The sequence below is a fragment of the Mytilus edulis genome, chromosome 6 (assembly GCF_963676685.1).
Source record: "Mytilus edulis chromosome 6, xbMytEdul2.2, whole genome shotgun sequence".
In the NCBI taxonomy this organism is placed as follows: domain Eukaryota; kingdom Metazoa; phylum Mollusca; class Bivalvia; order Mytilida; family Mytilidae; genus Mytilus; species Mytilus edulis.
Genome location: NC_092349.1, coordinates 51,618,545 through 51,634,615, shown reverse-complemented (window position 1 = coordinate 51,634,615; position 16,071 = coordinate 51,618,545). Strand labels below are relative to the sequence as shown.

Genomic DNA, 16,071 nt, shown 5'->3' with positions numbered 1-16,071 from the left:
TTGGTGTCTTTCGTCCCTCTTTTATAATGTAATTTGAAAAAAAAAATATACCTATATGGTCCAAATACTCATATGGTCCGGCCCGTTAATAACCAAACGAGTATTATACTCATATGGTCATGACCATACCCGTATGGTCCAAATACTCATATGGTCCGGAACATATATAATGAACGCATTTCTAATCCTTTTGAAACCATAAAGCACATGCATATGTATAAAGAAAATTGCAAAAGATTTATATTTTTTTTTATTAGATACTATAATCAATAACAGATAAGAATAACAATACATTAAATCATTCGAAAACTGTTCATCTCAAAATGTTTACATGTTCAATAAATGTTCAATACTGTTCAATCACACAATTGACCACTGAGCGTTTTTCAGCTCTATTGTTTTTTTTATACTATACATTCAATTTTTACTTGAGGTCAACAATGTTAATTTTAGAACTGTATTTTCTTCAATTTAAGTACCTTGCTTAACTGCAAAAAAGATATGTTTTAGGAAAACAAAGTTCTCAATCCCAACTTCGAAGATATTTATAAATATCTTGTTTTGGACCACTTGGTATCTTTGCAATTTATTTTAATGTTATGATAATGTACTTCAAAGGTTAGTTTTATTTATAGAGGAGATTAAAAAATGCAGAAGAATATAAGCTCTCTAAATATAAAAATGCTGTATATTATCATGAAGCATTTAAGATAAGAAAAGGAAAACCTGAACCTCGTTGGCATTTTGACTGTCCCTCTGGTATCTTTCGTCCCTCTTTTTTAGATATCCATGATTTATCCTTATTCTGTACATGGGATTTGAAAACTGTCATGTATTCTTTTAACTTGGGACCTCAATCAAAATATTTCCATAGCTTAACTCACCTGGGTTTATAGGTCCAGGCAATAACCTACCAGTTGAACCTTATGAGGACAAAACCTTTGCCGCAGGGATTTTTTTTATAAATTAAAGAGGGGAAGTGGTAGGGTCACCCTACCCCAAATTGGCACCTCAATCAACTCCCAAAATCAATCCCAACCTGCCTTTTGTGGTCATAAACTTTGTGTCAAAATTTCATAGATTTCTATTTACTTAAACTAAAGTTATAGTGCGAAAACTAAGAAAATGCTTATTTGGGCCCTTTTTGGCCCCTAATTCCTAAACTGTTGGGACCAAAACTGACAAAATCAATCCAAACCTTCCTTTTATGGTCTTGCTGTTTAAATTGCATAGAATAGATTTCTATTTACTTAAACTAAAGTTATAGTGCGAAAACCAAAAGTATTTGGACGACGACGACAAGCCAACGTGATACCAATATACGACCAAAAAATTAAAATTTTTGCGGTCGTATAAAAAAGTTAAAACACTTTACCCATCTTGGTCGTTGGGTCCAAACAACCTTAGGTAATTCCCTATCATTTGTACTTATTGTTGACAAAGCTGTGCCGTAGGGAATTTTTGATAAATTAAAGGTGGGAGGTGGTAACACTACCCAAACTTTAAACCTTATAAAACCTTACCCACCTTGGTCCCATCATTTGTACTAAGTGTGGACAAAACCTTTCCCGAGGGGATTTTTTTTTATGCATTGCAGAATAAAGGAGGTTGTTTCACCCTACCATAACTTTGGAACTCAACTAAAATAGTCCCACCTTTTACCACCTGGGGATTCGGGTCAAAGCAACCTTAGGCAATTGGCTATTATTGGTACCGTGTGTGGATAAAAGCTTAGCATACGGTTGTCTTAAACACATTTCATTTACCTTAAACTTCTCATTTCCTCTTGCTAAACTGCATCTGCTATGATTCTTTAATATGTACACATGTATGAATTTAAATGAAAATTTACACAGTCAAAGCTTATTTGACAAAAATAATCAAAATTATACTAAACCAAAGTGAACCAGAAAGTTGGGCATGGTAAAGACTGTAGTACAGGCACAAATACATCAACTTATATGCATAAGAGCATGTTTCCCTCTTTTTCTTTGAAGTAACCCAGTTTTAACATGACTGCATAAAATTCAAAATCGCAAAGTTTAAACAAATTTGGTAGAAATACAGGATAGTTAAAGAAAAGTTATTGAAATTTTAAAATCTTTAACCCCAAAGTGAATATTTGTGGACACTGCAACCAACGACAAAAGTCGCAGGCTCAACGAAAACCATGAAAGAGGATCAACATTGATACATAAGGTTTTAACAAGTGAAATAAAATGTAAGTAACAGATGGCATCACCTGGCCAAAATTTAACAATGAACACAAATAGAAAACATTTACATTATTTGATTGTCAAGTCTAAAAATAAACACTGTACTTCAGAATCATAAAATTTACTAATTGTAAATATACTGCATCAACATAATAATACATACTGGTCATATATATATAACGTAACGGTAACCAAATTGCACCGAGTACCCAAATTGCACCTATTAAGCCAAAATAGTAAAAATAATCTAACAAGATTTCCTAGAGACCGTAAACTATTTGTATTTTTATGATTTGATACTATGCACATCTTTCAACATAGGTAAAACTATTTAGATATGCACAAAACGTTCACAGTATTTATCAACAGGTGAAGTGTTTACTAAAAAAGCAAAATGTACTGAAACGTCACCATGCGACGTCATCAAAACGTCATCTTTTTAAAATGATCAAATACAATATGTTACAAGTATCCATTTAAAAAAAAATAAAGAGTAAACATTGACAAATATCCAATTGTTCAAAATATTTGAAGAAATTAAAAAAAAGCTCTGTTATTAGAATTTTGACAGTGCGAATTTAAGCATGGATGCAATTTGGGTACTCCTCATTTCAGAATCATTGATGGTTTGGAGGTCAGTTTAGACCAATTTTTCTATGATTCCATATGGATTAAAAATGAAATTGGTGTACTTCTATAATAAAGAAGGATATGGCTACAAAATAAACACAGAATGGAAATTTTTGTCTTTATCATAAAAAAACGTAGGTGAAAAAACTGTCAAAATAGGTGCAATTTGGGTACCGTCACGTTATATACACCAAGTGGTCCATAATTTGTATCATGATTACATTAATACTTTGTTCCATTGCATGATTTGTACCCATTTGACACAGGCTGTTTTTGTTTTGTTTGATTCATCATTCCTAATAAGGCCGTTAGTTTTCTTGTTTGAATTGTTTTACATTTTCTTATCAGGGCCTTTTATAGCTGACTATGCGGTATGGGCTTTGCTCATTGTTGAAGGCCATGCGGTGACCTATAATTGTTAATGTTTGTGTCATTTTGGTCTTTTGTGGATAGTTGTCTCATTGGCAATCATACCACATCTTCTTTTTTATATTTGCACATCATTTTTTCCTAGTGTTATATGTCTTAAATTGTATTTTAAACTTAACTATCTTTTTCAATTAGAGCGTTCATTTTTTTGCATACACAGGTCCAAGTTCTACTTATTTTCATTCTTCTAAATAATCAAAATTTGTATTCATTGAAATGTATACTCAAGTAATTCAACAGTATAACCAAAATCATATATAAAATAGTGTATAATGTTGCAAAGCATGAGCCAATAAAAAACAGTATTGTGCCTGCATAATTTCTACTTTCAGAATGATAAAACAGAAAAAACTATATTGACAATCCTGTGTATTGTTAGCTTAATTTTGTTGTAAAATTTAATATAAAAAATGTGGAAAAATGATGAAAATTTTACAGATCATAACTATAAAACAACATTTTTGCTGTAAAATTAGTCAGTTGGCATTTCAACAACCAGACGTATAGTTTCGTCATTTGATCTAAATAATTTGTTTAATACTCCCGGACAGTTCGCATTTGAATTTCATTATTTCTCAAAAGATCACAATTTGAAGTTCGTTTGTCGTCATTTGAACGCATTTTCGTCACAATTGATATAAATTCCCATCAAAAACTTTGGACATTTCCATTTGAAATAAGTTCCTGTACTTTACATGATTAAACATATTTATCCTTGTCAACACAAATCACAAAAAAAATCACAGACACTGGATTTCTAATACTAGTAGTATTTCTTTGTCTTTGGTGTCAATGAGGTTGCACATTAGAGATCAGATCTAGATGATTGAGATAATGAAACAATCACTGCCTATTAGTATAAAACACAGTTGTCAGTGAATGCCTCGTACATGAGAGAGACTATGATCATGATGATATGATGGGATGTATACTGTTACATTCATCTAGATTTGGATATTCCTGAAATAAAAAAAAAATTATTTGAAGAAGTATTACAACTTTAGTTAAAAGTTAACGATGCAGGATGCAAAGTGATGAGAAAAGCTCACTTGGCCCTTCAGACCAGGTGAGCTAAAAATGGCAAAGTTTACTTAAAACTAATATGAGGCAGGCATTACCTGTAAATGGGGACGAAGTCTGTATGAATTATTTTTTTGTAACTTAAACATTTGTTAAAAAAAAAGAAACGGAAATACCTTAACGTTTCCGATTTTGGTTCTGTTGTTAAGGATTTTAGTTGTGACGTTATTTTAATTATGACGTCATATGCAATGTAAACAAAGAAACGCTATCATCAGGTAACATTTTTTCATATCAAGGAATTATTAAAAATGAAATTGGTATTGCGCGTTCCTTCCTATTTTATACTAGACTGATAAATATATATTTTACTCAAAGTTTCATACAAACGAGACCGGAAAAAGAAAGTACATTGTACATTTCTGCGCATGTCCGGGATTTCAAAACATGACATAAAAAAAATTGAACGATTTTGAGTTCATTACTTAAAACTACTAATTTAGAAGCAGGTTGTCTGATTCATTTGAAAATGTCAGGGCAGACAGATCTTGTCCTAATTAACAATATTACTCCATGTCAGATTTGATGTAAATGCTTTGGTTTCAGAGATTTAAGCCAAATCTACATTTTACCCTTATGTTCTATCTTTAGCTATGGAGGCCATTTTGGTTATATCTTTTAAACACTTTACCCCAATGATGATTGTGGCCAAGTTTGGTTAAGTTTGGCCCAGTAGTTTCAGAGGAGAAGATTTTTGTAAAAGTTCAGGCTAGGTGAGCTAAAAATAGCCAAATAATTTTGATGAGAGAAACCTGTGTTCAAAACCCATAACAATAAGTTTGTTTCACTTTTTTGTCATAATTCCATAAGATGTATCATCTCAAAGATTAAATGAACCTGTCAAAACATGGAAGTCGTCAAGTTAAAGTTAAAATAATTTGGAATTTTCTTGTTTCATAAATAATAAAAAAATAAAAATCTTCCTTTTGGATATCAAATAGGTACCAGGATTATAATTTAGTACGCCAGACGCGCGTTTCGTCTACATAAGACTCATCAGTGATGCTCATATCAAAATATTTATAAAGCCAAACAAGTACAAAGTTGAATAGCATTGAGGATCCAAAATTCCAAAAAGTTGTGCCAAATACGGCTAAGGTAATCTATGCCTGGGATAAGAAAATCCTTAGTTTTTCGAAAAATTCAAAGTTTTGTAACAGGAAATTTATTAAAATGACCACATTATTGATATTCAAACAGGAATGCATGACAACTGATGAATTCCAGGAAGACAACTATGAGGATCTGTTTGTGAAATGACAATATAATGTTGTCTTTGTCTGTGGACAAAACTTGGATGAGAATACCATGCATTTTTTGTTTATAACTGTTGAGTAATTATATTTCAAGGATAACGAATTTAAGAAATGATGACAAAATAGCATACCACTCATATTGCTAGAAATGTGAAACATATTTTTTTTTACATATTTGTGGTCTTGAAAGATATTTTTTACTTTTTTTTCCTACCGACCAACTTGACTTTTTAATGTGAAAAATATGTAAACCAGCAAAATTGAAAAACCCTGGCCTAACAGAAAATACATACATAATTACACTGACATTTGTATAATATAGACATATATTTGGGAACAAGATTTATAAAGTAAATATCAAACTTTAAATGAATTTATAAAAAAAACCATTTTGACTATTTATTTTTTCTGATAATTCCATAATTATAGAATAAATACTTACTTCACCTCTGTTGTCCATAGAGGTCAACATTTGATTAAAATCAATAACAAGGTTATTGAAAGATGGTCGCCCTGATGGATTCTCATGCCAACAGGACAGCATCGTTTTATTAATTATTTCTGAAGCATATGGAGGTCTGCCCATTCTATGACCTTCTTTTAAAAGTTCAAATAATCTTTCCACAGGTACAGATGGATAAGGATTCCCTCCGAGTGTAAATATCTCCCACAACAATACTCCATAGGACCAACTATGAAAAAAAGATTAAAATTGTAAAGAACAAGGATTAATATATTTATGAATAAATTTAAATTACTTAGTGAATCAAAATATGCTTTTATTTCAACCATCTTTGCAATTTTTTTTTACTTGAAGCAAGGTCCTATAAAAATCAGTCATCATAAAGTATCTGTAAGGCCTTTTTTTGGGGAAAATATTACTGCTGTAGAACCTGTGATATAAATTCGTTAAGGTGGTACCCAACACTTTAACTAAAATTAATTTGGCTCCTTTAATTTTCTTAAAATGTTGACAAAGTATTTACTTTGACCCTTTGACAAAAATATAAAAATTTCAAAAAGTTTGAACCAACTGTTTTATCAGAAAAATTACACTGGTTATATAGCAGTTTGACAAACACTTATTTTGATCATTGAGAAGCTTAATACTCCCTTATGAACACAATGTCATTAAAACGTTCTGCTGATTTTACAGAGTTATCTCCCTGTAGTGTTAGGTACCACCTTAAGATGATGTACAGGCATACATGTCAAGTGACATGATATTCGCGTGTAATACACGCTTTTTTAATAGTTTACACGCGACGATTTTGTCACATGGCGTGCATTGTACAGTACAATATGAAACAAGTTGAATTAAACTATAGTATCAGTCTTTTGACCTTTGTTTTCGTAAGACTTAATTTCCAGAACATCTACATCATGTTTCTTATAAATGCTAACACAAATTCTTTAGAATCTGGAATCATTTCACTGTTTGTTCAAATCTTTCAGTATTTTAGGCTATAAAATAAAATCCTCTGTTCAAAACAGTTCTCTTTTTTATGTTTTTATTAATATCCAATAATGGCACTTTTCCCTAGTTAATTAAGATTGGAGTTGAGTTCACCTACACAAGGGTGCAATCAACAGTTTTTTTTCTATGACATAATATTTTAGGGACTATGCATGAGTGACCCTTAGTGGTGGAAGGATTAATAAAGATACTTGTATAAAACTAGATATCACTGAAATCAGAATGATCTCTAGTTTATAATGAAATAAAAATAAAGCGACTTTTACTAAAGTTATGGTGCGAAAACCAAGAATAATGCTTACTTGGGCCCCTTTTTGGCCCCTTATTCCTAAACTGTTCAGACCTCAACTCCAAAAATCAATCCCAACCTTTCTTTTGTGGTCATAAACCTTGTGTTTAAATTTCATTGATTTCTATTTACTTATACTAAAGTTATTGTGCGAAAACCAAAAATAATGCTTATTTGGGCCCTTTTTTGGCCCCTAATTCCTAAACTGTTTGAACTAAAATCCCCAAAATCAATCCCAACCTTTCTTTTGTGGTCATAACCCTTGTGTCAAAATTTCATAGATTTCTATTTACTTAAACTAAAGTTATAGTGCGAAAACCAAGAAAATGCTTATTTGGGCCCTTTTTGGCCCCTAATTCCCCCAAAATCAATCCCAACCTTCCTTTTGTGGTTATAAACCTTGTTTTAAAATTTCATAGATTTCTATTAACTTTTACTAAAGTTAGAGTGCGAAAACTAAAAGTATTCGGACGACGACGCAAACGTGATAGCAATATACGACGAAAAATTAAAATTTTTGCGGTCGTATAAAAATCTAAATACATGGACAGCGATTTCCTGTCGAGCTTGCAAATGCATGCATCGTTTCACTTCTTAGGGTATTGATCAGTGTACACGGCCGATAACTTATATCTTTCAATTTTGAACTATTAGGTGTATAATATACATCTCTATCTTGCGTGTCCGAAAGTGATATAATATATAGTCATTACTAAACTCATACGCTTGTTTATGAATAACATTTCTGGTGAAAAGAAAATTATTTATAAAAATATAAATAATACCAAAAAAAACCAACAGATTTGATGAAGTAAAAATCTATATACATATTTTTTCCAAGGGTAAATTTGGTAAAATGTAATATATACTTGTTGTCAATGGTGAAGGACAGATTGGAACATGCCAGAAATATTGATTTAAAAAAATGTACGCACTTGTCGACCATTCGTATATATGCCTGGATAATAAGTTAAGGAACTATAGCGCAAATTAAAATATATACATGTTTACATAAAGCATAAGAAAGAAACATACATTTTGCGTAAATTGGGGTAAAAGTTTTGTAAAATGACTAGTCCACGTATGCCAACAGTATGTAATCATCAAATGTCAATAGACTATTGTATACAAAAAGAAGAAGAAGAAGAAGAGATTTAAATACAGGTCGATATTATACAATTGACTGTCTTTTGATGAGGTAAATATGCGGTTTTATTGACTTTTGGAAAACTGATATTCACTGAGGCCGATGGTCTAAAATTGACTATAAAGGGCAATAACTCCTAAAGGGGTCAACTGACCATTTCCGTCATGTTGACTTATTTGTAAATCTTACTTTGCTGAACATTATTCCTGTTTACAGTTTATCTCTATCTATAATAATATTCAAGATAATAACCAAAAACAGCAAAATTTCTTTAAAATTACCAATTCAGGGACAGTAACCCAACAACAGGTTGTCTGATTCATCTGAAAATTTCAGGGCAGATAGATCTTGACCTGATAAACAATATTATCCCATGTCAGATTTGCTCTAAATGCTTTGGTTTTTGAGTTATAAGCCAAAAACTGCATTTGACCCCTATTTTCTATTTTTAGCAATGGCGACCATGTTTGTTGATAGATCACAACTTCGGATACAATTTACAAACTAGATACCCTAAGGAACATTCAGTTAAAGTTTGCAAGTATTTGGCCCAGTAGTTTCAGAGGAGAAGATTTTTGTAAAAGATTACTAAGATTTACGAAAAATGGTTAAAAATTGACTATAAAGGGCAATAACTCCTACCTAAAGGGGTCAACTGACCATTTCCGTCATGTTGACTTATTTGTAAATCTTACTTTGCTGAACATTATTCCTGTTTACAGTTTATCTCTATCTATAATAATATTCAAGATAATAACCAAAAACAGCAAAATTTCCTTAAAATTACCAATTCAGGGGCAGCAACCCAACAACAGGTTGTCTGATTCATCTGAAAATTTCAGGGCAGATAGATCTTGACCTGATAAACAATATTACCCCATGTCAGATTTGCTCTAAATGCTTTGGTTTTTGAGTTATAAGCCAAAAACTGCATTTGACCCCTATGTTCTATTTTTAGCAATGGCGACCATGTTTGTTGATAGATCAAAACTTCGGATACAATTTATAAATTAGATACCCTAAGGAACATTCAGTTAAAGTTTGAAAGTATTTGGCCCAGTAGTTTCAGAGGAGAAGATTCTTGAAATAGTTTACGACGACGACAGACGACGGACGCCAAGTGATGGCATAAGCTCACTTGTCCCTTCGGGACAGGTGAGCTAAAAAGGAAGAAATTCATCATCATCACAATTGTTCCGACATGTATGTAATATGTACGCAACTAGAAGTACACTAATAATCCTTGAGGGATGTGAATATTTCCCAGGAAAACTATAGAGTATCAAAGTTTCAAATCAATTTCAGAATTTATTTTCTCTCTTGATATTCAATGACAGCAATTTAAAGAATAAACTGCTTGTCCGCTTTAGGGGTATTCTTTCCAGTTGAAACAGACTTATAATTACATTAAAAAATAGGGAAAGATGACATTATATTTGTTCAATTTTTTTATACATCGTTGGTCAAATAGCTAAAGTATTATATATAGTTACGGTGTGAGACGAAGAGTATTTTAAGAAGGACATTCCCGATTATGTATAAATTTTGTTGATGTTTTTCACACTTGAAAAGCATTGGACCCTTTGGACCTTAATGTAGACCCATTTGAAAACAGTACCAAAAATAAAGAATCTGAATATACGGTTAGATTTAGCATATCAGAGAGCCCCAAATAATTAATTTTTTGATGAAATCAAACAAAGTTTAATTTTGGACCCTTTTGACCCCGAATTGATAAGGACCAAAACTCCCAAAATCAATTCAAATCTTCCTTTTGTGGTCATAAACCTTGTGTTAAAATTTCATAGATTTCCATATAATTATACTAAAGTTATTGAGCAACAAACAAGAAAAATGCTTATTTTGGACCTGTTTTTGGCCTCTAATTCCTAAACTGTAGGGACTAAAACTCTCAAAATCAATCTCGACCTTCCTTTTGTGGTCAAAAACCTTGTGTATATATTTCATAGATTTCTATTTCCTTTTACTTAAGTTTGAGTGCGAAAACCAAATGTCTTCGGACACCAACAACGACGACATTGACGCCGAGGCCAACATGATACCTATATACATGTACAACCAAAAAATTCACAATTTATGCGGTTGTATGAAAACTGCAAAAATTGCGTGGCAGCAGCCCAATAATGGGTTATTAAAAATTGTCTGAAAATTTCAGGGTTGATAAATCTTGACGAATTGAACAATTTTACGCCATGTCAGATTTGCTAAGTAAAAGCTTTAGTTTTTGAGAAATATGCCAGAATAGGCATTTGACACCTTTTATAAACTAGATACCTTAAGAAACATTTATTTAAAGGTTGAAGATATTTGGCCTAGTAGTTTCAGAGGATAAGATTTTTGAAATATGAATCTAGACAGAAGACCACAGACACCAAGTGATGGCATAAGCTCACATGGGGCCAAAAGCTGGTGAGCTAAAAAATAGCAGCAACTAAATTTTCCAAAAGCAGTACTTATAATGTGGCATTTAAACACCAAAAAACAAATTTTTTGTTCTTTGTTAATGTTTTTAAAACAATCAACTTTACATTGGAGGATCCAGAGGGGGGTTTCGGGGGTTGAAACCCCCCCTTTTTTTTGGCAGATCAATGCATTAGAATGGGGACAAATAGTTGGAACACCCCCTTTGTCCTGGGTTGGGAACCCCCATTTTTAAATTGGCTGGATCCGCCCCCGACTTTATATCTTTCTGAAGATAACATTTAACATGTATTTTTGTTAGAAGTGAAAACAACAACTTGAATAATTAACTTACACATCACTCTTGGAAGTATATTTTCTGTCAAATAATGCCTCTGGAGCCATCCATTTCACAGGTAGTCGACCCTGCAATAAAAACATTATCCATTAATACTTATTGCATGATGGCTGCTTAAAATCCAATGGCCAAAGTATATATGCATGTTTAGGTTTTATATACCTATATGGAGTTATTTTCTTTCAGAACGACAGGTCATTCTTTTTCAGAATCAACCCTGACGATACCATGTTTCAATGAAATATGCTCAAAGGCATAAAATAATAACCTGTGTGAGGTCATTATTTTCCTTTATAAAAATGCAATCTATAATTTACTTCAAAATTTTATTCGTCTGATAGTTTTTTGTTGCTGATTTGGAAATTTATATTTTAAAGTTCAATCGATGATAGATGAAAAAGAAACCTTCATTGCCCGCATTTTAATTTTAGAAACAAATAACGTGAAGCTTTGTTAATTTATCGCTACAATAAAGAAACATTATCATATACATGAGATGAATTTTAATACAGACTTTCATAAATAACAAGAGGCTCTCAAGAGCCTGAATCGCTCACCTTAATTTTTTTGGTTAAATCTCTCATCAATGATTATTTTGGCTTTTCAATTTATTTAAATGTTCTTTGAATTGTCCTATTTTCTTCAAAAGCAAAAAAAACCAAGAGGCTGTCACAACGACAGCAAACCGGATTTATTTACATTTATTTGTGTTCTGGCAATATCACAAGAACCATTACTGATGAATGGTGAAAGTGAAAATCATCAATATCAAATTTGACCTCCATTTTGTCATCAGTATCAACATTTTGAAATAATAATATTTGAAAAGCTTAGATTGAATGGTTCATGAGTAAATGCAACAACGTGAATGGAAACGCCATTTTACAATCTTTCAAGAACCATAACCCCTGAACAGTAAAAGTCAAAATCGTCATTATGGAACTTGACCTCTATTTTGTCATCAGTTACAACATATTAAAATTTCAAAAGCTTTGGCTGAATGGTTCATGAGAAAATGCACGGACACGACGGGAAACACCATTTTTCAATCTTTCAAGAACCATAACTCCTGAACGGTAAAAGTAAAAATCGTCATTATTTAACTTGACCTCCATTTTGTTATCAGTAACAGCATATTCAAATTTTGGAAGCTTTGGTAGAACAGTTCATGCATAAATGCACGGACACGACTGGAAACTCCATTTTTCAATCTTTCAAGAACCATAACTCCTGAACGGTAAAAGTCAAAATCATCATTATTACACTTGACCTCCATTTTGTCATCAGTAACAACATATTAAAATTTGGGAAGCTTTGGTAGAACAGTTCATGCGTAAATGCACATACACGACTGGAAATTTCATTTTTCAATCTTTCAAGAACCATAACTCCTGAACGGTAAAAGTCAAAATCGCCATTATTGAACTTGACCTTCATTTAGTTGTCAGTAACAACATATTAAAATTTTAAAAGCTTTGGTTGAACGGTTCATGAGTTAATGCACGGACAACATTTGATTGCCGCCCGCCCGCCAGCCAGACTGCCCGCCCGCCCGCCGTACATCCCTAAATCAATAACCGACATTTTTGTCACAAAAATCCGGTTAAAAATTGTTAAAAAAATAACCACTTTTCCGCGATAGAAATGACATTTCAAATAGAAAAAAAAACCATACCCCTCCCCCTTTTCCATAAACTAAGTGGTACAATAAGTTACTTACAATGTGTCTTGTATTTGTCATACACCGTTATCGGATGGTAACAATACATTTGTGTCTTACTTCATGCAGTTACAGTATTTGAGTAATATTCTTATTGTGTATGGATAATATTTTTTAAAAGATTTATATCTAGATTAATTTGTGAGTTTTATTTCACATTCTAACTGAGTCGTAGGGTGTATTAAAACCTGAACGCATTAGAAAGGAATATCCCACTTAAAATAGGATACTAAATTTTGCAAATCTTTATAAAAACTAATTTTTTTTTTACGCTATATAAGTCAGATAATGCATATTTTAAGGTTTTTCTTGTCGTAGAACACCTCTCGGGTTGTCAGGATTGCTCAGAGAAAGACTTCCCTACGGTCGGTCTTTCATTTGATCAATCCTGACACCCCTCAGGGTGTTCTAGGACAAGAAAAACCTTAAAATAAGCATTATCTATAACATAATGTTAACAATATGAATTTATAATACTTTGTGTTGAATTCTTAACTGAACTGAAATCTTATTTTTATACCTTACATTATATAGTAATTAGTTGATTGGCTAATACCGAATCATGTGTCATAGTTTAATTTCAATGTATTTTCTAACAAAAAATATGTCCAGAGTACACAGATGCCCCACTTGCACTATCATTTTTATGTTCAATGGACCATGAAATTGGGTAAAAATCTAATTTGGCATTAAAATTAGAAAGATCATACCATAGGGAAAGTGTGTTTTAAGTTTCAAGTTGATTGGACTTCAAAATCTTAAACCTGGAGCAGAACAGATGGAAGAACAGACAGACAGATGCCCAGACTGGAAAACTGGGGCATAAAGTATGTTCCCTTGAATTTGACAGTTGCAGGTAATTAATCCTATATTTTATTACAGTACATTAAACATGTATGGGAGGTTAACATTTATCTTTGGTATTTCAAACAAGAGGCTCTCAAGAGCCTGAATCGCTCACCTGAATTTTTTTGGTTTAATCTCTCATCAATGATTATTTTGGCTTTTCAATTTATTTAAATGTTCTTGAAATCGTCCTATTCTCTTCAAAAGCCAAAAAAAAATCAATTTCTCCTATGTTCTATTTTAGCCATAGGAGCTATGTTTCTTGACATACAAGGAAATGAAATATAAAATTTATACTAGATACTCTGAAACTCTGAAACTCATTTAGCCTAAGTTTGGCTGAAATTGATACAGCAGTTTCAAAGGAGAAGATTTTTAAAGTAAGTCAACATGATGAACAAATTGTGAAAAAAGTTTTTAAAGGGCAATAACTCCTTAAGAGGTCAATTGACAATTTTGGTCAAATTGACTTATTTGTAGATCTTACTTTGCTGATCATTTTTGCTGTTTACAGTTTATCTTTATCTATAATAATATTCAAGATAATGACCAAAAACTGCAAAATTTCCTTAAAATTTCCAATTTAGTGGCAGCAACCCAACAATGGTTTGTTTGATTCATCTGAAAATTTCAGGGCTGATAGATCTTGACCTAATGAACATTTTTACCCCATGTCAGATTTGCTCTAAATGCTTTCGTTTTTGAGATATAAGCCAAAAACTGCATTTGACCCCTATGTTCTATTTTAGGTAACGGCGGCCATGTTTTTTGACGGATCAAAAATCGAAGCGCACACTTTGTGCAAGATACTCTAAGGAACAATCATGCTAAGTTTCATTTAAATCCATTCAGTAGTTTCAGAGGAGAAGATTTTTTAAAGTTAGCAAATATGATGAACAAATTGAGAAAAATTGCCATTAAAGGACAATAACCCCTTAAGGGGTCAATTGACAATTTTGGTCATATTAACTTATTTGTAGATCTTACTTTGCTGATCATTTTTGCTGTTTACAGTTTATCTTTATCTATAATAATATTCAAGATAATGACCAAAAACTGCAAAATTTCCTTAAAATTACCAATTAAGTGGCAGCAACCCAACAATGGTTTGTTTGATTCATCTGAAAATTTCAGGGCTGATAGATCTTGACCTAATGAACATTTTTACCCCATGTCAGATTTGCTCTAAATGCTTTCGTTTTCGAGATATAAGCCAAAAACTGCATTTGACCCCTATGTTCTATTTTAGGTAACGGCGGCCATGTTTTTTGACGGATCAAAAATCGAAGCGCACACTTTGTGCAGGATACTCTAAGGAACAATCATGCTAAGTTTCATTCAAATCCATTCAGTAGTTTCAGAGGAGAAGATGTTTGAAAAATTGTTAACGACGACAACGACGACGGACGCCAAGTGATAAGAAAAGCTCACATGGCCTTTTAGGCCAGGTGAGCTAAAAACCATTACTTTTTATTTTGGGTTTCAGTAGAATTTTTTGGAAACTTTGGAAAGCGTATAACACATATTAAATAAGGGGGTATTTGATTGGTTAACTTCAAGTGATGGTTATTTTCTTATATGCAATGAAATGTCATGTCAAATTTTTTATGAAAAGTGCAAATTAAACAGACTGATTGGGGGAAATCAATGGTCGTATTACACCTTTAGTTTTTGTTCAAAAATTTCAGGGCAGATAGATCAAAGCCTGATGAACATTTCAACTCATTTCAGATTTACTGTAGATGTTTTAGTTCCAGAGATATCAGCCAAAAACTACATTTTACCCCTTTGTTATATTTTTAGCCATGACAGACATTTTTGATAGTCAGGGTCTTAAATTTAAGACACAATTTTCTAAACTTATACCAATAGTGATTAAGTCCAAGTCTGGTAACATTTGGTTTATTAGTTTTTAGAGAAAAAGATTTTTGTAAAAAGTAATGGACAATGACAACGACAGACAACTGACACAAAGTATTGAGAAAAGCTATCTTGACCCATAGGGCCAGGTGAGCTTTAAATGTCTTACATCTCCAGTCTTTCTGTAATAATCCACATTGGTAAGATTTCTGGTCAAACCAAAATCTCCAATTTTTAGGACATCTTCAGCAACTAACACATTTCTTGCAGCTAAATCTCTGTGAATACACTGTAATAGAAAAACAAAAACTATTAAATCATACTTAAACTTGACCTCTTTGT

General features: G+C 32.2%; 1 protein-coding gene across 2 annotated transcripts in view; it reads right to left on the bottom strand.

The window, feature by feature from the left end:
* Nucleotides 1-232: 232 nt before the first annotated feature.
* The window catches only part of LOC139529121 (fibroblast growth factor receptor 2-like), a 47,155-nt gene continuing 31,316 nt past the window's right edge, over nucleotides 233-16,071 (bottom strand). For both annotated transcript variants that reach the window (XM_071325432.1, XM_071325433.1), the window contains exons 12-15: nucleotides 15,899-16,018; nucleotides 11,301-11,371; nucleotides 6,054-6,303; nucleotides 233-4,235 (exon numbers count right to left, since the gene is read on the bottom strand). In XM_071325432.1, coding sequence (XP_071181533.1) covers nucleotides 4,182-4,235; nucleotides 6,054-6,303; nucleotides 11,301-11,371; nucleotides 15,899-16,018 — 495 coding nt within the window. In that variant the 3' untranslated portion in view covers nucleotides 233-4,181. The remainder of the gene's footprint in view (nucleotides 4,236-6,053; nucleotides 6,304-11,300; nucleotides 11,372-15,898; nucleotides 16,019-16,071) is intronic.